Source organism: Petaurus breviceps, unplaced genomic scaffold, assembly GCF_028583685.1.
Source record: "Petaurus breviceps papuanus isolate PSGF00001 unplaced genomic scaffold, PetGlider_PUasm1.0 545, whole genome shotgun sequence".
Taxonomy (NCBI): Eukaryota; Metazoa; Chordata; class Mammalia; order Diprotodontia; family Petauridae; genus Petaurus; species Petaurus breviceps.
Window position 1 is genome coordinate 774,376 of NW_027186366.1, and position 24,936 is coordinate 799,311.

A 24,936-nucleotide genomic window follows, 5' to 3' on the forward strand; every position below is an offset into this window, starting at 1 on the left:
AGAGAGAGAGAGAGAATATTTGTGCCATTGAATCTGAGGGCAAATGAGATCTCTGGGAGAGAAGAGAAAAGGGCCTCATCCTGAGCCTTGCCAAGATGCCTACCTAGGAAGCTGGACAGGGGCGATGAGCTTGAAAAAGCAGTGGAGAAGGAACAGCATCAGAGTGCAAGGGAATAAGTGACTGAGAGAGAGATGAGTTGTTTTTTAAAAGAATGATGGAGAGTTGGACGTTGTCTCCAGTAACAAGCCCACAAAGGTAGACTGAGGCACGTTCTTGCCAAACGAGATAACAGTTTATCAATAGGACGCCGGACTTATCAATAAAAGGGTCAGTGGCTTGCCTCCCTTTGTGCCACAGACCTCAGGATGACGATGTAGCTTGTTTGTGTAAGATTAGAACAGAGAATGGAGCAGGGTAGGTGCCATCAGGGGGTTGTGGACAGCACAACTGCTTAGTGGCTGAGGTGAGGGGAGCAGCATGCTGGTTGGAAGTTAGGAACTGAGGGGCTCCAACAGCTCCCTCCTTTCCCCCGTGACTAAGAAGTGTGTGTTGTGTGAATCTGACTGCAAGGTTAAAAGAGAGTGGCCCAGACCTCTTTAGGTAGCAAACCAGGCATCCTTGAAGGCTAGCTTGGGGGTGTAAAGATACTACACCTGGCTTCCCCCGAAGGAAATCATTTAATACCCCAAAGGGGAACTGGAGTTGTTCCCCAAGGACAGCAGAATTCCTGGAGGCAAGAGAAGGACAGTGATTAAGTAGCAGGAGATCTAGATCCCTGGAGTTGACCCGTTCCAAGCCAACAGAATTTCCACACTGCATGCAGAGGTCAGCAGAGTTTGCACGCTGCATGCAGAGGTCAGCAGAGTTTGCACGCTGCATGCAGAGGTCAGCAGAGTTTGCACGCTGCATGCAGAGGTCAGCAGAGTTTGCACGCTGCATGCAGAGGTCAGCATGAGTCTGCTATGGCATTCAGACAATCTCAGATGATGCAGAATCAGTTCAGCCTTCTTGGCCTCGCTGTGGGAAGCCAAGGGGCAGAAGATGGGGATGGGCAGTCGGAGAGAAGGGGGCTGAGTGTGGGGTCAGTCCTGTGGAGGTGATGGGAGGGAACAGGCTCCACGGGGCCTGCTGAAGGGCGGCTTGGGTGACAGAAGGGCCACCTCTGGAGGAGTGAAGGGCAGCTCTGGTCAATGAGTTAGAGGCCAAGTCATCTCGTGGCGGGACAGTTCACGGGATCGTTGGGGAGGCCCGAGGGCCAGGAGAAGAGTGAAGCAGCTGCTTGTGTGACAGCAACCCCTGGACCCTGGGACAGTCAGACAGTCAGTCAGTGAGCACGGCCCTGCTTTAGGGAGGAGCCCGGGAGGCAGCAGCGGTTTGTAAAAGAAAGTTTCTCTTATTACAAGGTTTATTTTTGTCGTTAAGACTTGTAAACGCATCTTGTGTTCGTTATCTTACAGGTACTACTGTCTAGCAGCTGTCGCCGCTCTGCTGAAATATATGGAATTTATTCAAAATTCAGTTTATGCACCAAAGTCATTGAAGGTTTGTTTCCAGGGCAGTGAGAAGACAGTCATGATAGATTCCTCATCAGCGCAAAATCTCGAATTGTTAGTTAATAATCAGGATTGCAGGTAACATGATTCCATTTTTTTTAGAAGCCCACAATATACTTTTTTAAAAAACATGGTAGTTGCTTAAGAATGTCGCTAATTTAAAATTTTTTGAACTCTTTGGGGAATGTTGTATAAATGCATTATTTTTATCATCATTTAATTAATTTAAATTAAATTAATAATTTAAATAAATTAATAAATAATAAATTAATAATTTACATTTAATTAATTAAACTTTCTAACACATAGCTTAGGGGCATCTGGCCTTGACCTCTACTAGCTGTGTGTCCATAGACAAATCATTTAACCTTAGACTTCAGATTGCAGAGATGTTACTGATCAGTGTCCATGGAGGGAGTCTCCACACCAGAAGTTCCCTTCACACATTAAATTATAGGTCTGATAGTCTTTCCCTCCTTTCCTCCTTCCACTTTGCTCCTCCAAAAAAGACTAAATTATGGATTGTATACCGAAAGAATTAACTCAGTTTTCAGACCCAACTCTCCGGGCTTTAATAGCCTGAAGTCATAGAAGCCCCTGCCAAAGCAGGGAATGCAGGAAATTAGGAGGGTTCATGATGGTGAAAAACCAAAGTCGTTTCCTCAGAAGCTGCTGGAAGTTGACAGGAGCACACCAGTGATCCCTTTAAGTCCTAAATAATTTATCTGCAACAATCAGGGAGGCCCGTTGCAGTGGCCCGAGGCTTTCATCGCCTTGGTCTTCCCTCAGACTCTTCTCTGAGGACTCTGTCTTGGTCCTCCTTATCATCACTAACATTTATGTGGCGCTTTAAGCCTTAAAGGGGGCTGCATATACTGTATCTTAATGGATCTCCATAAGTTATTATTCCTGTTTTATGCATGTGGAAACCTGGGGTGATGGACAGCGCTCCAGGTCCCACAGCCAGTGAGTGGCTGATGGGGATTGAAGCTGGGGTCAGCAGGCCCGGGGATGACCACAGGCCCCAGTAGCTTTGTCAGTGTATGGGAGAGTTCTGTGGTAGACAAAGCAGACACACAGTTTGGGGCTCTGTTAGCATGAGGTATTGGTGAGAGAAGACAATGGGTGAGTAAAGAATGAGACGCCTGTGGGTTTGGGGGAAGAGGCAGAAAGAAAACCAGACCCAGCTCAAAGCCTGCAGGTGGAGCCTGAGGAACAGGCCTGGGGAATAAAGTTCTGGGCTCACACTTTCAGTAATGAATGATGAATCATAGTGATTTGCCTGTATAATCCCCTTTCATCCTCAAGTCCTTTGAAGTTAGTGTTACAGGTATTGGGAGGACATTGAGGCCAAGGTGACTTCCTGTGGTCACATTAGTAGTAAGTGCCTGAGGCAGGATTGAGCCCAGGTCTGTAATTCTGAGGGCAGCACTAAATCCACTGAATGATAAACCCTTCTGTGTCCAGAGTTCATGAAGAGTGACAAGTTGGATGCAGAGGTAATAAGGTGATTTAGATGGCTTCTCAACTTGGACCTATCAAAACAGTGTAATTATTTCTTTGAATTCTTCTTTCCTGGTATGAAGTTCCCAATAGTGAAATCTGGAGACTAGGAAGTTCATCTTTTATGGTCTGATGTAAATGGAGAGGCCTAAGTTCTCTAAACTGGTGCATTCTTTACTTTGCGATGCTCAGTCTTGATGAGGTGACCCAGCTGGTTCTGGGCTCTAGCAATCTCCATTCGCTCCTTCCTGTGGTACCTTGGGGACCCGGTGGACTTGACCAGGTCTATGTTCTTAAGGCTGCACTTGAGGTGTTCGAGGCAGAGCCCCTGCCTCCTGGAGGGGGCGACTCGTGTTAACCGTAAAGTTCCAGCTTCTTCAGGCCTAGGGACTGAAGTCCCTTTTATAAAGTCTTCTGGTTGTCCAGTAGGTTAGCGTTGGGTAAGGGAGTGGTCTTAGATCACCACAGGGGTCTGTTTGCTAAATTTATGGGCAGATTAGTCACCAGGAATAGCCCCAGCAGTGTGTGCAACCTTAGGTCATATCCTCGTTTACTAGACCTTATTATTGAAGGGATTAATTTATACTTTGGCTTTTGTTATTCTCTCTCCTGAACATTCATTAAATGTGTAGGCAGTGGGGGAAACAGAAGAGTGTATGCACATATACATATGTGAACACATGCATGTATACGTGTGAACACACACATCCGGATGCTCACACATACATGCACACATCCATGTAATATGTGGAGTAAGGTTTCCATGTTGGAGAAGCTTCTGGTGGGGTAGATCAGAAGGAAGTGAAGGCCAGAGATGTGTACTGAGAGTGAATGCTTTCAGGCAGAGCTATTGAGCAGTCTTCATTCTTGGAAGGGTTTGCCCCGAGTGCACCATACCCTGGGCCTAGTGATCTCCACCCATACTGAGGAGTTGATCCTGGGACCTGCAGCACCAATGCAATATTCACAACACCCACTATCATGATAAAGACTGTGTCTATAAGTATCTCATGATGTTTGGTCATAAAATATACCAAACTCTCCAGATAGAGGACAGAACTGAAGCATTTATTTAGACACCAGAAAATGGAATCCCCAAACCAGTAAGCCGATTCTATCATAGTGCCAAAGATATTAAGAAGCATAATGACTCTGAGAGCCACACCATCCTTCAGCCTTCCCACAAACCAATACAAGATTAATATTTACTCACAAACCTCTCTGTCTCCTTAATGAGCTCCTGTCTTCTCCATCATCTTGCTAGCTCTGATCACCAGCTTCCTGTGGGCTCTGCTGCACTCTTCAGCAAACTCCTTCCACCACAGGCTCCGTGTGACTACATTCAGCCTATTTGGGGATAGAATTTACTTTCAAAGCAGGGGAGGTCTTCAAACTACACCCTAGGTCTATTAAGGGGCAGGGAAGATCTTAAAATTCCCATTCTTATTACAGTTAGTCAGGGAGAAAAACGAAGGGCCATAGCTGAGCATTGCTTTGCATTTGCTTTTGGGAGATTATTAAAGTGATCATACCAAAATTAGGTCGTTGAATTCTGCTAATGAAGGGGAGTGCTAGCAGCTCACAAGGTCTTACGTGATCAATGAAAAGGTCTTTCCCCTCTAGTAATTATTCTACTGAAATGATCTATATTTAATGACAGCCATTTTGTGTTTTGAAATAAATTCCTTCTAATTCGACTCTGCTCCTAGCTTTTAGAGTGTTCGCATTTGTACTGGCCTCAGTTGCAAAACGTTACCAGTGATTCTTGTGCCATAATCCGTGGGCTCTGATGACCTAGAAGTGCATGTACTTACAGACCTGGCAGATTATGATTAAATGTGAAATAAGCAATAGCAATAACTAGCCTTTGCACAATGCTTCCTGTGTACCATGCTCTGCTCTGCACTGAGCGCTTTCCAGTAATGCACATGAGCACATTGTGGAAGATTGCATAGTTTCTCCAGAAACTTAAATGACTTTTTCTGGACTTTTTTTCCTTTGCTGCCCTGAGTGCACTCTTCTTTCCTTATGTCTTCAAAGGAGCAGCCACACTCTCTTTGGTGTTCTGAATCACACCAAAACACCTGGAGGGAGCCGAAGACTTCGCTCAAATATCCTAGAGCCTCTGAAGGATGTTGAAACAATCACCATGAGACTAGACTGCGTTGAGGAACTTCTCCAGGATGAGGAGCTCTTTTTTGGTCTTCAGTCAGGTAAAGGTGCATCTTATTCTTCTTACATAAATGCAAGTTCTGAACTATCCTGGGCTTAGTGAAATGTCTCTTTCTCCCTCATCCCACTTTTCTGCTTTTAAATTAGATAAGGCAGTTTAATTAGCACTCTAATTTCTGAAAACACATTTCATTTACTTATCATAGCTAATGCTACACAGTGCTTTTCACACATACTATATTTAATAGCATCCTCATCCCTCAGACTGCTTATTCCTACCAGCCTTTGAATTCTCCTCCTTGGAGAGGCTCTGTCTGATTTCTTCACCAATGTTCCAGGGCTACTATGGGAAGAGAAAGTAAAGAAAATCATAAGCCAGACAGATTTTACCCAGTACAAGTTAGTTCTGTTCCTTAGCTGGGCCTTCCATGCCCAACATACTTTTACATTTTGCCCTTAGGAAATTGCCACATCTCCAGTAGCATCTGTTAATAGCTTCCCATTCTGTCTCCACCCTTAAGGCGGATAACCTGGCCAGTCTTTTATGTCAGTTCAGGTCAACAAATGTTTTTGTGTCCTTCTGTGCAATGAATGTTGGGTATACAAACACAAAATGGTTTACTGTCTATGCCTTAGTGGAAGCTTAAAATACTTGCTTGGTCTCCTTTATATCTTATTTCAGTTATTTCAAGATTTCTGGACACAGAACAGCTGCTTTCAGTTCTTGTACAGATTCCAAAGCAAGACACGGTATGGTAACATATGTTCTTCCAAAAAAATTTTCACTAATGCCTTAGAATAATAGTCAAAAGGAACCAACATGTCTTATTAAAAATCACCTGGTCTTAATATCACTGTTATCTCCTCATCCTTGAAAAGGAAAAGAGAATGCTGATTTTAAAGTTAAAATACCTGCTATAATTGAGGATTCCAACCCCTGGTCAAGCAGACATTCTGTGGAATAAGGAGCTCTCTATATGCGATATACAGAGATGACTGTTCTTCAGTAGCCAGTTAAAGTATGGAGTAGAGTACACTTAAGTTTCCAAAAATGATTTAATCTTTCATAATTATTTAGAATGTATTTTAGGATTTTACAGTGTCTTAGGTCATTGTGGACATAAATACAAAATTATGATATTTCTCTGTGTGCATGTTTATGTATACATGTATGTGCAGATTTGAAAGTTTTTAATTTTTAAAGTATACCTGAAGTCAGGTTTTCTTCTAAGTGTCCAGATTTGTTGAGGGCTCACTGTGTGACAGTGTGACTCACAGGAGGTCTCCAGTGGCACACCCTAGGGTGTCAGGCTCGGCCTTGTGTCAGCGTTGTTTTCAGTTACTTGTAGAGACAGTGCTCTCCAGAGACTTGCATGTGACACAAAGGTGGGAGAGAGAGCTAGCACACTGCATAGCAGAGTCAAAAGTCAAAAGTATCTTGGGTTGAATATTGCAAGACAAAGTTCAGTAAGGATAAATGGAACATCTTGCAATTGGGTACAAAAAATAAGCTTCCCAAGCATAAGTTGGAAAGGCCTAACTAGGCAGCAGTTTTTTTGGAAAAGATCTGGAGACTTTTGTGGATTGCAAGCCTAGTGGGAGTCAGTAGTGGGAGGGAGAAACCAGAAAAGCCAGTGGAGTTCATTCCCAGGAGAATCCTTCCAGGAAAGTGCCCTGCCCTTGTCATGCCACATCTGGAGCACGATGTTTGTTTGTGGTCATCAATCACTGTTTAAGAAGGACCTAGAGTGCAGGAACTGGGAAGAAAAGGAGGTGAAAGGGTTCCAAGTACAGAGCACATGGTGTGTTTAGCCTGGAAAAGACTCAGACAGAAAGGAGAAGGGCTCAGGTGCCGGTGGAGACCTTGGGCTCCCTCAGTTCACCCTAGAAGGCTGAGCCGGGAGTGGGGGAGAGAGGCAGCACAGAACCTGGTTTGGGCTCGGTGGCTTCCCGATGATGAGAGCTCCCCAAAGAAGGAAGGGCTGTTGGAGCCACCTCAGGGGTTCCTGGTGTTGGCTGCCTTGGAGGTCTTGAAGCAGAGGGCACTGGACTGGGTAGAGAGAGCTGAGGCTGCCTCTGATCCCGAGAGATCTACTGACGTCCCCTAATGACCTGAGGGGCGTGTATGGACATGGGGAGAAAAGTACCAATATAAATATTTTAATTAAAGATCTGGCAAATGTTTTAAAACTATTTTAGAAGTTATAGATGTCTTCTATCTGTTAAAAGGAAGGAAGATGAGTCAGCACATCAGTGTTTTCATATCTCGATACCCAGAAGGCTGATTTGTGTTCGGTGTTCCCTCATCACTCTGTAGATCATGGACTCTGCATGTCCCACATACACACCAGAGAATAGCACCAGATAATGAAACCTGTCACAGGGTGGGCAGACAAGCATATTTGCCCCTTGTAGGTAGGTCATGTGGTTTGTCCAGGAAGGACACAGACCGAGAATAAGGAGCACTAAAACACTCAGGATCTTTGAGAAATGAGAGTCAGGCATTTTTCTGCCTTCTGCAAAACTAGTTAGCACGGTCCTTGTTGGTGCAAATTTCTCTGAAGAGTCCATAGATGACGTTGGCCTTTTGATAAAATTATGCAAAGTTCAGTTAATAGAAAATTGAATCAATTTTATATCTCTTGTTTTTGTGCATTTCTGCTTAGGATCTTTTAAATGATTGCACTCATGATTTATGATTTTAATATTTTTTAACTCGTGGGCATGCCATTATCTTAATATCATTGTATTATATTACTTAAAAAAAACTTAGAGCAATGATAGCTCAAACTATCTATAATTTCAAATACTGTCATGACATTATTACTTTTTGAATTGGCATATCCGTAACAGCAAAAATTTTCAGACTTCAGGCTGACAGGCCATTCTTTTTGTACTAGATGCAAAAGCAGAGAGGAGTGATTGCTAATTTTTTTTTTTTAAGAAATCGGGGTTAAGTAACTTGCTCAAGGTTACACGGCCAGTTATTTCTGGGTGTGGTGCTGAGTATCTGAGCCCAGATTTGATCCAGGTCATCCCAACACTGGAGCCGGTGCTCTTACTCGCTGAGCCACCTGGCTGCCCCTAAGCAATTGGGGTTAAGTAACTTGCTCAAGGTTATACGGCCAGGTGTTTATGGGTGGGTGCTAAGTGTCTGAGCCCGGGATTCGATCTCCAGGTCATCCCAACACGGGAGCCGGTTCTCTTACTCGCTGTGCTACCTGGCCACCCCATGATTCCTAATTTTAACACGCATCTGGTTGTAATTTTATTTTTGTATATGGGACAAGGAGGCACAGAGTTTGGGGAAATTCCTCAGTTGTATTCTGACAACAGAAAGTCCTTGGGAAGTTTTCTTCTATTACCACATAGACAGGTCAGGGAAAGTATGGGTGGAGAAACCCCAGGCTGTTTCTTTGCAGGAGCACTTGTCAGGCTGCCTCTCCCCAGGTTTGTTTCCCATGCTAAGGACGTTGGGCTAGAAGCAGTGCTATCCCAAAGGCTTTGGGGTCTCTGTTGGGGTCTGAGGACATATGTTGATCAAGGTGCTGGTCATGGTGGTTTGAGTTGCCTGCTGTCTTCTCCCTCTCTGCTCTCCGTCTCTTTCTGTCTCTCTGTCTCTCCGTGTCTCCCTCCCTCCGTCTCTCTCTCTCTCCCTCTCTTCCCTTTCTCCATCTCTCTCTCCTGTCCCTTCCTCCTCTTTCCCTCTCTTCCTCCCCGCCCCCCAGCCGTGACTTGATGCGCCCTCTAAGCTGGCTGGCATAGCCAGTTGCTGGTATAGGTTGGGGATGACTGGCCCCTTCTCCCCAGGAGTTGCTTCCCTGATAATGTCTCTGAGGGCTGGTCAGGAGGCAGAACAGTGTTCTGGTGGAGTGCTGGCACTCCCCTCCCAGGGCTCTCGTGTATGTCTGCTTGTTGGTGGAAGATGGCATTTGTGCTTGTGATGATGAGCAAGGCGGGCCCCTTCTCCATAGTAATTTCTCCCCTCAATGGTGGCTGTGGGGGCTGCTTTGGAATTAGGTCTTTGGTGTTTTGTGGGATTTTCCTTGATTTTTCCAAGGTAAACCTTCAAAATCATAAGAAAAACCATTTCTAGTCTCTCCATTTTATTTGATTCCCTTGATGACCCTGCCTGAGCCCATAGTTCTTAGGGAATTCTTGTATCATCTTTCCTCCCATTAGAATGTGAACACCTCATCCTTATGAGGTTATTTTGGATTGCTGGCTTGTAATTTCCTGGGAGGGGAGTGAGTTCATGATCTGCTCTGGGCAGACCCACCCTGGAGGCTCAGGGTGCTGACTCCAGGCTGGGTTTCTCTTTCTGAACCACTGGCCTGGGCTGAGGGTTCAGTCTGTGATAGGATTTGGTCATTGCTGTGCTGCCAACCTAGCTCCAAGGTCTAGGTGCTGAGTCTTGGCACCTGGCTTCTCTGGGAGGCCCCTCAATGTTGGCTTTGGAGTGATCAACAGTGGATGTCCTTGTACTGCTGGCCTAGCACAGAGCTCTGGGAGCTGATTCTGTGCTCCCACACCACCCCGTTGCATAGGTCTTGCCTTGGTCACTTGCCTGTTGGTTGAGTTTGTGATGTTGGGCTGAAAAGGTGGCCCATTCATTCCTGGGTCTGGTGTTCTTAGATGATGACTAGCCAGTTATGAGGTGGACCACAGAGGAGCCGCTCTACATGGCTCCCTCCTCATCCTCTGGCCAGGCTGTTCTACCCACTGGAGAGTTTTGAAATAACCGTAATCAGACAGACCATCTTAAGTAATATCTGATTTAGGGAATCTTCAGTTTTAAGCCTTAATCTCCAGAATTATCTACTATATAATCAAACGCAATTCTAGCTCCTGCTCAACTCTAGGCTGTTTGGAAAGAAGATCGTCTTTTTCTCCCTGTTTCTAACCTTGGCCAAGCACCTAATTTATGCTGAACACTGTGCTAGGCAGTTGTGCTGGTTACAGTTTGAATAAAACAGTCTCAGCCCTCTAGACTGACATATAAAGCACTTACACATTTACTATGTTCCAGGCACTGTGCTTAATGCTCAGAGAACAAACACCGGGAAGCAAGATATAGCAAGCCTTCAAAGAACTTACATCCTGATGGAGGAAAGGGACACATAATGAGGAGACAGAAAATGCGGGGCTCACATGGTGCCATGGGGAAGGCAGTCAGTGTTTACAGAGTGTCTACTGTGTGCCTGGAAAGGGGAGCGGGAGAAAGGGGAGGCCTTTGGCAAGATCAGGTAGAAATTCTCAGGTTTTATAGTCTGGTAGATGGATAAGAAACCAACATAGTTATGCTTACACAGTATTAAGTGAGAAATTGCTTTAGAGAGAGAGTTATGTGACAAAGTACACTGGGATCCAACTTAAAGCTTTCCTTAAACTTTTTTGACCTCTTGATTTAAGGGGTTCATTCTTTCTTATTCATCATTTTCTGTTCTGGCTTAGGCCAAATATTCTTAGGATCCTAAGGATACCGCATTTCCTCAAGGTTCTAAGGTACTCTGACAGGTTGGAGTAACTTCCCCTAATGCTACTGGGCTCAAGCCTCCATTCTTGTGTGGTCTTCCCAATGTTAACTGATAGTTATCACTGCTCTATTTTCATGTAACTGATTAATACCAATTAGCTTTTAGAAAAGGATATTGACTATAAAGAAATGTAAGAGTAGTTGACCTAGTTTTCTTGGTTGTGTGATTTTCTTTAACTTTATTCAGTCGCATGCAAGTTAAGAAGTGGAAGTGGGGAGGGGGGTGGCAGGGCCAAGATGATGGAGAGAAACCAGGAAGTTGCCTGAGCTCTCCCCATTTTCCCTTGGAAACAACATGGAATCAGGCCCCTAAACAGATTCTGGAGCCATAGAACCTACAAACACAGAGTGAAACAACTTTCCAGCTTAAGATAACTTAGGACTTCAGAAAAGATCTGTCTCACTTGGGTAAAGGGGGGGCACAGTCCAATGGAGGTGGTGTTTGGGCAAGCCAGTGGGAGACTCTTAGCCAGAACAGAGATCAATAACCAAGGCCCCTTGAGGACCAAGGGCAAACCAGTGGCACAGCAGGCCATCTGGGAGGCCTCCAGCCCTAGCACAGCAGGCTTACTACCAGCCCCAGAACCCAGAGTACAACAGGTATAACTAAGCTGGGTCGCCTCAGAGCAGTGGGCAACCCACCAGCGCCATAGGTCCTGGAGCAGAAAGACAATGACCAGGCCCCCAGTCCCCAGTGCAAGAAGCTTGGAACAGTGTCCCTTGTGCCCCCATTCAGTTTTCTACAGAGGTCTAACATAACTAACTTTTGTAAAATTCTGTTCACCTCCTTAACTTCTTTCTTATTTTGTGGTTAGATTTATCTAGTTCTGAGAGGGGAAGGTTGAGATCCTCCACTAGTATAGTTTTGCTGTCTACTTCTTCTTGTAAATCACTTAACTTCTCCCCTAAGAATTTGGATGCTATACCACTTGCTGCATATATATTTTATATTGCTATTATTTCATTGTCTGTGGTGCCTTTTAACAAGATGTATTTTCCTTCCTAGTCTCTTTTAATTAGATTTATGTTTACTTTTGCTTTGTCTGAGATTAGGATTGTTATCCCTGCTTTTTTTTTTTTTACTTCAGCTGAAGAATAATCTATTCTGCTCCATTCTTTTATCTTAACTCTGTGTCTGTTTCTCTGCTTCAAATATGCTTCTTTTAAACAATATATTGTAAGATTCTGTTTTTAATCAACTTCCATTTTATGGGAGAGTTCATCCCATTCACATTCATAGTTATGATTACTCTCTGTGTCTTTATCTCCATCCTATTCCCCCTCTTTATACCTTTCTCTCTCTCTCCTTTCATTCTGTCCTCACCAGTGTTTTGCTTCTGACCACCACCTCCCTCAATCTTCCCTCCTTTCTGTCATCCTTCCCATCTTCTTTTCCCCTTCCCCTCCTACTTCCCTATATGGTATGGCAGATTTCTTAACCCAACTTAGTGTGTATGCTATTCCTTCTTTGAGCCAAATCCAATGAGAGTAAGACCTCTGGAGAAAACTGAATGGGGATAGAAAGGTATATATCTTTTTCTCAGCAGTACATAGCACCTACACAAAAATTGACCGTGTATTAGGGCATTAAAACCTCAAGATCAAATGCAGAAAGGCAGAAATATTAAATAATCCTTTTTATATCATGATGCAATAAAAAAATTATGTGTAATAAAGGGCCATGGAAAGATAGACTAAAAGCTAATTAGAAACTAATTCTAAAAAATGAGTGGGTCAGACAACAAATAATAGAAACAATCAATAATTTCATCAAAGAGGATGATAGTAATAAGACAACATACCAAAACTTATGGAATGCAGCCAGAGCAGTACTTTGGGGAAATTTTATATCTCTAAATGCTTGCATTTATAAAATAGAGAAAGAGGAGATCAATGAAGTGGTCATGCAATTAAAAAAGCTCAAAAAATGACAAATTTAAAATACCTAATGAAACACCAAATTAGACATTATGAAATTCAAAGTAAAGACTAATAAAATAAAAAGTAAGAACACTATTGAACGTTATAGTAAATGAAACTAAGAGCTGGCTTATGAAAAAACCAATAAAATAGATTAGTTGATTTGATTAAAAAAAAAGAAAACCATATTACTAGTATAAAAAAAGAAAAGGGTGAATTCACCACCAATGAAGAGGAAATTAAAGCAATAATTATGAGCTATTTTGACCATGTATGCCAATAAATCTGACAATCTAAGTGAAATGGATGAATATTTACAAAACTATAGATTGCCCAGCTTAACAGAAGAGGAAATAAAATAAATTACTCCATTTAGAAAAAAAAATTTTGAACGAGTCATCAGTGAACTCCCTAAGAAAAAATCTCCAAGGCCTGATGGATTTACAAGTGAATTCTGCCAAACATTTAAAGAACAATTAATTCTAATACTATTTGGAAAAATAGATGGAGTCCTACCGAATTTCTTTTTATGACACAGATATGGTGCTTATACCTAAATCAGGAAAAGCCAAAACAGGGAAAGAGAATTATAGACCAGCTTTGCTGTTGATGCAACAATTTTATTTATTTATTTGATCTTTATTAATTTGTTTACTTTTAGTTTACAAGATTCAGTTCCACAATTCCCTGAGTTTCAAATTTTGTCTCCTTTCCCCACTCCCTCCCCCCATGGCGGCTTACAATCAAGTATAGGATCTGCAAATACTTTCACATTGGACATTAGTCGGGTTATAAGGAGGGATGTATCAGATGGAATGAACAGTGGGAAAGAGGAAATAAAACCAATCAGGAAAAAGGGCAGGTAGTTTACTTCAATCTGGATTCAAACTCAGTTCTTTCTCTGGATGTCGACATCTCTCTCCATCATGAGTCTTTTGGGGTTGACTTATAACCCTGAATTGATGAGAAGAGTCCAGTCCATCAAAGTTGTTCTTCACACATACGTTGTGTCTATAATTGTCTACAAATTTCCTCCTGGCTCTACTCTTCTCACTCAGCATCAGTTCATATAAGCCTCTCCAGGTAGATATGAAGTCCATCTGCCCCTCGTTTCTTAATAGCACAATAGTATTCCATTCCATTCACATACCACAACTTGTTCAGCCATTCCCCAATTGATGGGCACCCCCTTAATTTCCAATTCTTTGCTACTACAAAAAGAGCTGCTATAAACATTTTTGTACATATGGGTTTTCCTCCCACTTCTATGATCTCTTTGGGATACAACCCTAGAAGTGGTATTGCTGGGTCAAAGGGTATGAAATTATTTATAGCCCTTTGGGCTTAATTCCAGATTGATGCAACAATTTTAAATAAAATATTAGCAAAGAGATTACAACAAATTGTCATGAGATAATATACTATGACCTTATACCTGGAGTGCAGGGCTGGTTCAATATTAGGAAAACTATTGGCATACCAATAACAAAATGAACAGAAATCACATGATTATCTCAATAGATACTGAAAAGTCTTTTGACAAAATGTAGTATTCATTCCTATTAAATACACTGGAAAGCATAGCAATAAATGAAACTTTCCTTAGAATAAGTAGCATCAATCTAAAACCATCAGCAAGCATTAATAATGAGGATAAGCAGAAGCCTTCCTAAAAAGATTAAGGGTGAAGCAAAGATGCCCATTATCACCACTTTTATTCAGTATTATATTAGAAAATTTAGCTTTAGCAATAAGAGAAGAAAAAGCAACTGAAGAAATTAGACTAGGCAATGAAGAAACAAAACAATTACTCTTTACCGATGATATGGTATACTTAGAGAATCCTAGATCTTCCACTAAAAAAACTACTTGAAATAATTAACTTTAGCCAAGTTGCAGGATATAAAATAAACCCACCTAAATCATAAACATTTCTATATATTCCATATATTCCCAACAAAGCTCAGAAACAAGAGATAGAAAGAGAAATTCCATTTAAAATTTAAATTCCATTTAAAATAACTGTAGACAGTATGAAATATTTGGGAATCTATTTGCCAAGACAAACCCAGGAACTACATAAATATAATTACAAAACACTTCACACAAATAAAGTAAAAACTAAACAATTGGAAGTATTTCAATTGTTCATGGTTAGACTGAGCTAATATAACAAAAATGATCATTAATTTACTTATTCAGTGCTATACCAAACTACCAAAAACTTATTTTATAGAGCTAGAAAAATAATAACAAAATTCATCTGGAAGATTGAAGGGGAATTAATGGAAAAAAAATGCAAAGTAAGGTGGTCTAGCCATACCAGATATAAAGCTATGTTATAAAGTGACAGCCATCAAAACTATTTGATACTGGCTGAAAACAGAGTGGTAGATCAGTGGAGTAAGTTTGGCACACAAGACAGTAGTAAATGAATGCAGTAATCTACTCTTCGATAAACCCAAAGACTCCAGCTTCTGGGAGACACCAAAGTGGGATGAGCAGCCGTCCCACCAGAGGTGCCATTGCAGTGGTCCAGGTGAGAGGAGATAAGGGCTTGCTGTTTGTTCTTCACTTTCAAAGAAAATCACATTGCAAATTGGGTTTCAGTGAGGAAGAATTGCCCAAAGTCCTCAACCTTACTTTCTTTCCCTGAGTCATTGAAATCTTGTGGCAAGACACAATCCAAGACATCTGGCTGTGCATGGCCTGGCCCAGGATGCAGCAGATGGCCTCGGCATCATCAGTGTCTGACTGAACTGTCAGCTGCCTTCACGGCTGTTGAAACAAATGCTTCTTAACTGGGCAAGCCTTTCATGCTTGGGGTAGACATTTCCTTAACTTGTCCACAAGCTTGAGGCCTGTTGGTTACCCTAAACCTGGTTGAAACTGTCTGCTGAGACAGCTTACTGGGGTGTGGCAGCTGCACATGCTGCAGCTTTGTGGAGGCACAGGTGGGCACCCTGAAGAGGGCGTGGCAAGCCCTGATGCCACAGGGGCCAGTCCTTCTGGACACCCCACACAACCCTAAGGGTATGCCAGGCCTGTACTAGGGTGGTGAGGAGGATCTGAGAGAGATTTTGTAAAGGTTGGATGTGGAGGCAAGAGAGACAGAGTGTTAGGTCATTTGATTTGGTGATTAGGAGGTCATTGGTAACTTCAGAGACATCAGTTTCAGTTCAATGATGAGGTTGGAAGGCAGACCCCAGAGAGTTAAGAAGAGATTGAGAGGAAAGAAAGGGGCGCATCCATTGTGGACAGCCTTCTCAGGGATTCAGGCTTGAAAGGGAGACAAGATAGGGGCTGGTCCTGAGATTGGATGGATGAAGTGGGGATGTTTTGAGGGTGAGGGAGACATTGGGGAAGCAGTCAGTAGACAAGGACAGATTGAAGGTTAGTGAGAGAGGAGGGATGACAGACGGTACGACTTTAAGAATACTGCCACCTACACTGAATCAAAATTGCAATGCACCTCAGGGGAGTAGAGAGATGCATGATGGATCTAAGCAGAGCTAAGATCTAAGCATGTTGGCCGCGATGAATTATGAGTCAAAAGTGCTACAAAAGATAGCAACAAAGAAATTTTTTACTGGAAAAAAGATGTGGTCTGATTGCCTAGTGAGATCATGGGACGGAAGAGACAGCCCGTGCTGCTGCAGCACCTTCTTATGTCAGGTGGCTTACGGGAAGGCACGCGACTTGTTGGATGAAACCGTAGGGAAAATTGGGGTGAGGATATGCATAGGAATCAGAGGAGTGGGGAAGGATGTACAAGTAAGCCTTGTGTGCAGTGTGCCCTGGGGGACATAAGACTTCTTTCCTATCTTGTGTCTGCAAGTTGAATTGCACGATCAGGTAAAACTTCAGGATGATATAAATGATCTCTGCAAGTTCCTAGTGTAGGATGAGTCACCTGAGTTGAATTCTTATTTCTTTTGTTTCTGAATGATCCATTTCCAAAATGTCTCTCTCAATCTGGAATATAACGGAAGTCTCTTATACAACCATCTTGATGATGACAGGGGATGGAAATACATATTTAAATCTTCATGATTATTTCACACATTTTGGCCAACTCTCAGACGTGATTAGATGTTACATTTTTAAATATTAGAGCCCAAGGACTGATGGCATGGATATATTCTTGTTCTCTTGTGAGCACGTTATTCATGTTATCTTCATTCTGTACATCTTTCCAGGAATCTTTTTAAGCTGCTTGTCCACTTTCTTAGGCTTAATTTAGCTTAAACTGGACAGTGTAGCATATGAATCCCTGGGTACTTACAGTCTTCAGTATGTTGCAATATGCTTAAATGAACAAAGGAGCAGGTACCACTGTCTACCCTTCCATTTAGTGAATACTGTAGATAATGTGTTGTCACTCTAGAAATAGACTAAACGAGGCTGCTTGTGTTAATCCATTTATTAACTATTGATAAAGTTTCATTTACTTTAGAATTTCTTATTTACTTATTTTTATAAGCATTTAATCTGTACTTCCCATTACTCTCTCCATTCCCCGTTGAGCATTTGAAAGAAAAAAAAAAACTCATTACAGAAACATGCAGAAAATCAAATTCCAGTCCATGTCTGAGAATGTGTATCTCTTTCCACATTTTGAATTTATCTCCTTTTTTATAGGAGATATTGTTTCTAAAATTAAGGTAAATGGAGAGACAAGGTTTTGAGCATGATCAGCTTACTATTAGGCTAGCAGTAACGAATAAATTGGGTCAGTGGCCTCTGCGGACACTCAAAGACGAAGTGTGGCTTACTAGCCTTCATATAGTTTATGAAATCTAGTGTTCAGAATCTCATTTGCTCATGGTTTTCAGGCATGATCTTAAATTACCTCTCTCCTCAATATGTTTTCCAGGGTGATAGTTTTTTTCCTACTAGATATTTTACATTTTCTTCAGTAAGGTTTATATCTCTTTTACCAAGCTGTTCATTCACTTTTCATAACTTTCTTCCATGGATGGGTCTTATTAGTTTGTTTTTCTTTCTTTTTTAAAAATAATTTTGTCATTTCTTTAAGTCTTCTAGGTGTTCTTGTCAGGCTTGTGTCCAGTCTACATTTTTTTCTGGAAATGAAAGGGCCTGGGGATATTCTCAATTTTTACATGTTCTCAAAAGAGGAATGGAAGGGTGAGGAAGAATGCACTGGGAAGGTGAGGAAGGGAGAGGAAGAAGGGATAGAATCATCTCATGTGAATGGAGTTATGCATGGAAGAGTTTATGCAACCGCAAGGACAGTTGCAGAGGTGGAGCAGGCAGCACTTGAAACTCATTCTCATCTGAACTGGTTAAAAGAGGGGAGAATATATATACATATGATTGGATACAGAAATCCATCTACCCCAATAGGAAATCAGAAGGGAAAAGGGGGGGCAGGAATAAGAGAAAGCACAAATTAATGGACTCCATTGTCAAAAGCAAAAGGGACTCTTCAAGTGAGAATAGGGAAAAGAGAAGAAAAATTAAACACGGTTAGCAGTTGTAACTGTGAATGTGAATGGGATGAATTCACTCACAAACTAGACGAGGATGGCAGAACGAACGGAGATTACAGGTAGAAGCCAGAACCAACAGTAAATTGTTTACAAGAAACATACTTGAAATAGAAAGATGCCCAGGGTAGGAAGAGCTGTATTTTGGTAAAATTACCATAAACAATGAATTAATATCAAACTGTACATGTTTACATGAAATTGCGTGGGGTTCAAAATCTTAAATAAAAGTTCATAAAAGAAATGCAGTAGTATTTCATAGTGGGGTTCTCATTTTACCCCTCTGTAGTGGCAGCCACACTGGCATCCCCAGGATGGCTGCTAGCACAGGTTCTTAGATCTGCTTTATTAGGAAAGATAACTGTTTAAGGCGTCAGCAGTCTTTTAGATTACATTCACTAGTTCAGGGGAAAAACCAGTACCCTGAATTCAGAGAAAATACAAGCAGAGAAATAAAGACCAACAGACAGGACTTCTAACTGAGAAATTAGCACAGATTAACAGACAGATCTGACTATCTGACCAAGGCAATACATACATAGTTACCAGAGAGAGAAGCACCAACATCTGGGGTTTTCAAAACAGGAGGGGCTTCTTAACAGCCATCCAGATTCTCATCTGGTCAGATCACAAGGACTCTTTTCCAATGAATGAGCCCCAAAACAAAATACTAAGCTCCATATCCTTTTTAGAGCTGGAGGGCATTACAACCCTCGGGACTTAGTGCCTAATTAGAAATTAACAAAAGGTGAGAAAGCCTTTCTATAAGCAAGCCTCCCCTGAGCAAGCTTCCCTTAATGGGCTCCATTTGAGGCCTATGGGCGGAAGATCTTATATCCCATTAACCTTGTACCCTCCCAGGCCTAGGCAGATCTAACTCTTAAGATAAAAAAGAAAGAAATTAATGAAATGAATAGAATTTTTAAAAAGTTAGATATGATAGACTTCTGGAGAACCCTGAATGGGAATAAAAAGAGATATACTGTTCCTGTGCCCAGTTGTGCATGGTGCCTTCACAAAAGCTGACCATGCCTTCCAGCATAAAATCTCCTGAAGAAAAGCATAGAAGCAGAAATATTAAATATTTCTTTTATTAACCATAATGCAATAAAATTACATTTAATAAGGAGCCTTTCAAGCATAGATTAAAATTAATTGAAAACTTAAAATCTTTGGAGAGCATGTCAAGGTTGACAAGATTCCATCCCTTTAGTAGCAGTAGGACATGCAGCTCACATGTATGATACCACCAACACCTAAGTTAAATTTTACTGATGGTTTAAAAACCCTGAGTTTTGTAACCCTCCATACCTTTTTCCATTTAGCTACTCTACCAATGGCATAAATGGGAGAGAGCTGCATAGGACTAAGGACTATTTTGTGTTGTTTCATGGATTGGCATGGGGGACGACTTCCCTGAGTAGCCAGCCTCCTAATCAGAAGCCTACTTATAAAGAGCTCAGCTTGTCCTCAGAATGCTATCAGAACAGTGGTCAAAGTAATTCCAGAATTGTACAACCTGACAGAACTCGGTATAGACTTTTAGCTCCTAAGGTCACCTTCATGCTGTGGGACATCAGAGTAATTCTTTGTGGAGAAATTTTCTTAAAAGTTTCGTAATTTAAGAGTTAGAAATGATATCAGTAGCCATCTAGTTTAAACTATACCCAAAAAGGAATCCCCATTATAAAATACCCTGCAAGTAGTCTTTGTTTGAAGATCTCCAATCAAAGGGAAGCAATCATCTTTTAAGGCCAACCCAGCTCCTGTTGTCAGAAATCTTTTTTATTTTGTTTTCTGGAATCTAACCTGCATTAACCTTTCTGCAAATCCCACTCATTGTGCCTTATTCAACCCACTGAGTCATACAGAATGAATTTCATCCTTCTTTTACAGGACAAACCTTGAATGCAGCTATTAAGTCTAAGTCTTTTGCAGGCTCAGTATTGGTAGCTTTTATTGGTCCTTGTATAACGGGTCCATTATTTTCCATTTTAGGGTTATGCTTAGCTAACAAGTTGGGTTATTAATAGGGGCAGGCCCTTTCACTTTGCCTTCTAGTTTATCTTATTCCACTCTTATAGTTCATTCCTCATTGTTGAGTGGTCTCACACAATTCTGAGTAGCATTCCTTAGTAACATGATCTTTCTCTTTCTGGCTACTTAGAATATTTTCTCTTTGACATGGTAGCTCTGGATCATGTTTCTCAATGAATTAAACCTGGGATTCCTCCCAGATGTAATCTGTGAATTCTGATCATCCACACTGTGATTTCTATTCTTTGTATTCCTCAGAAATTATCTGTGTGACTTCTTAAAACACTGTGTTTAGTTTTTTTGTTTCATCATATTTTTTTTGCATTGTCCATTTTTTAGATGATTTCTCCAAGTCATTTTCCAAGTCAGTTTTTTTTTGTTTATAGGAGTTTTATGTCTTTCTAATTTTTTAATCTTTTGATTGCTCTATTTCTTGTATTATTTAATTTTTGAGTTCTGACTTTTTTAAAAAGAGTATCTATTGTTTGTCTAAGGTTTTTATGCTTTTGTTCTAAGCTGTATATTGATTTTTTTCTTTACTTGTAGTTATAATTTCACACATTTGAGTTCTTCAATTCTTTCATTAGGACCTCCGATCAACTGCCATGGTTCATTTGGTCATTCTACTCTTTTCTCTTTAGTTCTAGTTATTTTTTTAATTGGGCACATATTGTCTCTATGAAACAAATTTTAATTAGTTTAATCATATAAATAGTTATCTTACTGAAAGTATAATTTTGCTTTGTTTTCTTTTTTTAAAAATTATTTTACTTTTAGTTTTCAACCCCACAAGATTTTGAGTTCCAAATTTACTCCCCATCTCTCCCCTTCCCTCACCCCAAGATGGTGTGCATTCTGATTACCCCTTCCCCCATTCTATTCTCCCTTCTCTCATGACCCCCTTATCCTCTTCCCCTCTTATTTTCTTTTAGGGCAAGATAGATTTCCTTAACTCATTTCCTGTATATCTTATTTCCCAGCTGCATATAAAAACAATTTTTAACATTTATTTTCAAAACTTTGAGTTACAAATTCTCTCCCTTCTTCCCTCCCCACGCACCCTCATTGAGAAGGCAAGCAGTTCAGTATAGGTTAAACATGTGTAATTATGTAAAACACTTCCATAATAGTCATGTTGTGAAAGACTACCATATTTCCCTCCATCCTTTTCAGAAGTGTTTGCTTCTGATTACCCCGTCCCCCAATGTGCCCTCCTTTCTATCATCCTCGACCTTATTTCCATTCGCCCTTATTTTCTTGTAGGGTTGGATACACAATTGAGTGTGTATGGTATTCCTTTCTTAAGCCAAATCTGATGGGAGCAAGGTTCACTCATTCCTTCTCACCTCCCTCCTCTTCCCCTCCATTATGAAACCTTTTTCTTGTCTCTTTTATGTGAGATAATTTACCCCATTCTATCTCTCCCTTTTTCCTTTTCCCAATATATCCCTCTCATTCCTTAATTTTATTTTTTAGACATCTCTTCATATTCAACTCACTCTGTGCCATTTATCTATCTATCTGTCTGTCTGTCTATCTACCTACCTATCTGTCTACCTATCTATCTGTATTTCCTCCAACTACCCTAATACTTAGAAAGTTCTCATGAGTTACAAATATCATATTTCCATGTAGGAATGTAAACAGTTCAACTTTAATAAGTCCCTTATGATTTCTCTTTCCTGTTTTTTTCATGCTTCTCTTGAGTCTTATATTTGAAAGTTCAGTTTTCTATTCAGCTCTAGTCTTTTCATTAACAATGCTTGAAAGTTCTCTATTTCATTGAATGTTTATTTTCCCCTGAAGTATTATACTCAGTTTTTTGGGGTAGGTGTGATTCTTGGTTTTAATCTTAGCTCCTCTGACCTCTGGAAAATCATATTCCAGGTCCTCTGATCCCTTAATGTAGAAGCTGCTAGGTCTTGTGTTATCCTGATTATATTTCCACAATACTAAAATTGTTTCTTTCTGGCTTCTTGTAATATTTTCTCCTTGACCTGGTAACTCTGGAATTTGACTACAATATTCCTAGGAGTTTTCCTTTTGGGATCTCTTTCAAGAGGTAATTAGTATATTCTTTCATTTTCTATTTTGCCTTTTTTTTTGCTTTTTTTTTTTGGAGGGCAATTGGGGTTAACTGACTTGCCCAAAGTCACACGGCTAGTAAGTGTGTTAAGTATCTGAGGCCAGATTTGAACTCAGGTCCTCCTGACTTCAGGGCTGGTGCTCTATTCACAGCGCCACCTAGCCGTCCCACTCTATTTTGTCTTCTGTTTCTAGAATATCAGGACAGCTTTCCTTGGCAATTTCTTGAAAGAGGGTCTCTAGGCTCTTTATTTTGGTCATGGCTTTCAGGTAGTCTGATAATTTTAAAATTATCTTTCCTGGATCTATTTTCCAGGTGAGTGATTTTTCCAGTGAGATATTTCACATTGTCTTCTATTTTTTCATTCTTTTGGTTCTGTTTTATACTTCCTTGATTTCTCATAAAGTCATTAGCTTCATTTGCTCCATTCTAATTTTGAAGGAATTGTTTTCTTCAGTGAGCTTTTGGACCTCCTTTTCCATTTGACTAAGTTTGCTTTTTAAGGCATTCTTTTCCTCACTGGCTTTTTGGGCCTCTTTTGCCATTTGGGCCAGTCTCTTGTTTAAGGTGTTATTTTCTTCAGTATTTTTTTGCATCTTTATCAGGCTATTGACTTGTTGTTCATGATTTTTTTTCATCATTCTCATTTCTCTTCCCAGTTTTTCCTCTACTTCTCTTACTTGATTTTCAGAATCCTTCTTGAGCTCCTCCATGGCCTGCGACCAATTCATGTTTGTCTTGGAGGCTTTTGATGCAGGAAATTTGACTTCGTTGTCTTCTTCTGGTTCCATGTTTTGATCTTCTTTGTAACGAAAGTAATTTTCTATAGTCTGACTCTTTTGATGATGTTTGTTCATCTTCCCAGTCAGTTCATCTTCCCTGGACTTTCTGACTCCCTGTCAAGTCTGGGCTCTGCTTCCAGTGGGGTTGGGGAGGGTGAGTGAGTGTACTGTGCCAAGCTTCAGGGCTTCTTTCTCAGCTGCTGGATCCCCCACCAATTGTGGACCCAGTGCTCCATAAGCAGTCATTGCTGCTGCTGCCACTACCCTGGGGCTGGGGCCAGACCACACTCCTCTTTCACCCAGGTCTCACAGAGTTCCCCCACTGACCTTACATGCTGGTCTCAGCGTTTGTGGGTTGAGAAGTCTGGACAATAGCCACAGCTGCCAGCAATTCAGTGCCCCGAGGCCTGCTCTGGCCCTTTGTGTACCTGGCACAGCCCACACCAGACTGTGCCCCCTCCCAGCCTGTCTGGACTCTGTTGGGCTGGAGGTATGTTTCACCTGTCATTGTGTGGGTTCTGCAGCTCTAGGATTTGTTTAGAGTCGCTTTTTAGAGGTATTTGGAGGGGTCAGGGGGTGAGCGTGGGGAAGTCCCTGCACCCTCTCTGCTCCCCACCCCCACCCCCATCTCAGCTCTACCCCCCTTCTAGCTGCTATTATGGAATTATTTTCTTCTTTTGAAGTTCTGTCCTCGGATTCTCTTGCCCTGTAGTTTTTCTTCATTGTATGAAGATGTTTTTCTTTTTCTTTTCACTTATTCTTTCCTTTTGTGATTTTCTTGGGATGACATCTTCCCATTTAGTGTTCGTTGCCCCTTCGGTTTGTGCAGTTAATAGGAGATGCAGTGAGGCAGCCACAGGCTGAGAATCGAGAAGATGGCCTCAGGTGCTTACTCGCTGCATCTGCCTCCGTTTCCTCACCTGGGAGGTGTGGCTAATACAAGTCCCCGCGGCCCAGGGTTGCTGGTGCCCGCAGCACAGCAGGAGCTATATGAACGTGCACTGTTCGTATTCCCAGTTGCTTTGATGCATTCAGGAGAAGGAACGTCACTCCTCAATATCTGACTCAATAGATTTTAGTATGTCACTGTAACTTAGAAGGTCTCCCCCACATCCCTTCACCAGTAACTTCAGTTTCTCCCTCCAGTTCTCACACAGGTGGCCTCTGCTTGACCTCAAACTCCATGAGTGTTTATAAAAAAGGGGGGGGGGCTTCTCTGTAATCCCATACAAATGTATCACAATTTTTAATTAATGAATCAGGAAAAATATCAGTCAAAGTGCTAGGGTTTCATTGTAAGAACTATCTCCCTAATTTAGGGTAGTTGACTCAGAGCAAGAAGGGACCTTCGTGTTCACATGCCTTATCCTCTGAGTGAGAGAAGGGACTTGTCCAAGGTTACACAGGGACCAAGGGGCAGAACCCAGGCTGGAACGAAGTTCTTCCAGCTTTGAATCCCACATGATTTCCATGTCTCTGGGTACCCTCTTTCTGTTTGGAGTGATCCTTATTGCCTTCAGCTTGCTGTGAACATCTTAATGCCCAGACCATCTAAATTCAGAACCTGTGAAGCTTGGCACAGTACATTCACCTCCACCCCTCTGGAATCTTAATGCTGACGTTGCTGGAGTTTTCTTGGTGGGATTTTGGACTTGAGGGGATCTAATTGACCTTTTGAAATTGGAATATAATTGAGAGTTCACCTGGAATTAATTTTCTTAGTATTAGATTTTTCGAGACACCATTGCCTCGTAGCTTCTCACAACACTGATCTGGGGACCTTCTCTAGAGTGACTCTCAATGATTTTTGAAAAATTTATGATATTTATACTATTT

General features: G+C 41.4%; 1 protein-coding gene across 1 annotated transcript in view; it reads left to right on the plus strand.

Annotated features, from left to right (window-relative positions):
- The window catches only part of MSH4 (mutS homolog 4), a 95,205-nt gene that overhangs the window by 20,214 nt on the left and 50,055 nt on the right, over nucleotides 1–24,936 (plus strand). The window contains exons 6-8 of the mRNA XM_069102218.1: nucleotides 1,459–1,632; nucleotides 5,098–5,270; nucleotides 5,912–5,979. Of these exons, the coding sequence (XP_068958319.1) occupies nucleotides 1,459–1,632; nucleotides 5,098–5,270; nucleotides 5,912–5,979 (415 nt within the window). The remainder of the gene's footprint in view (nucleotides 1–1,458; nucleotides 1,633–5,097; nucleotides 5,271–5,911; nucleotides 5,980–24,936) is intronic.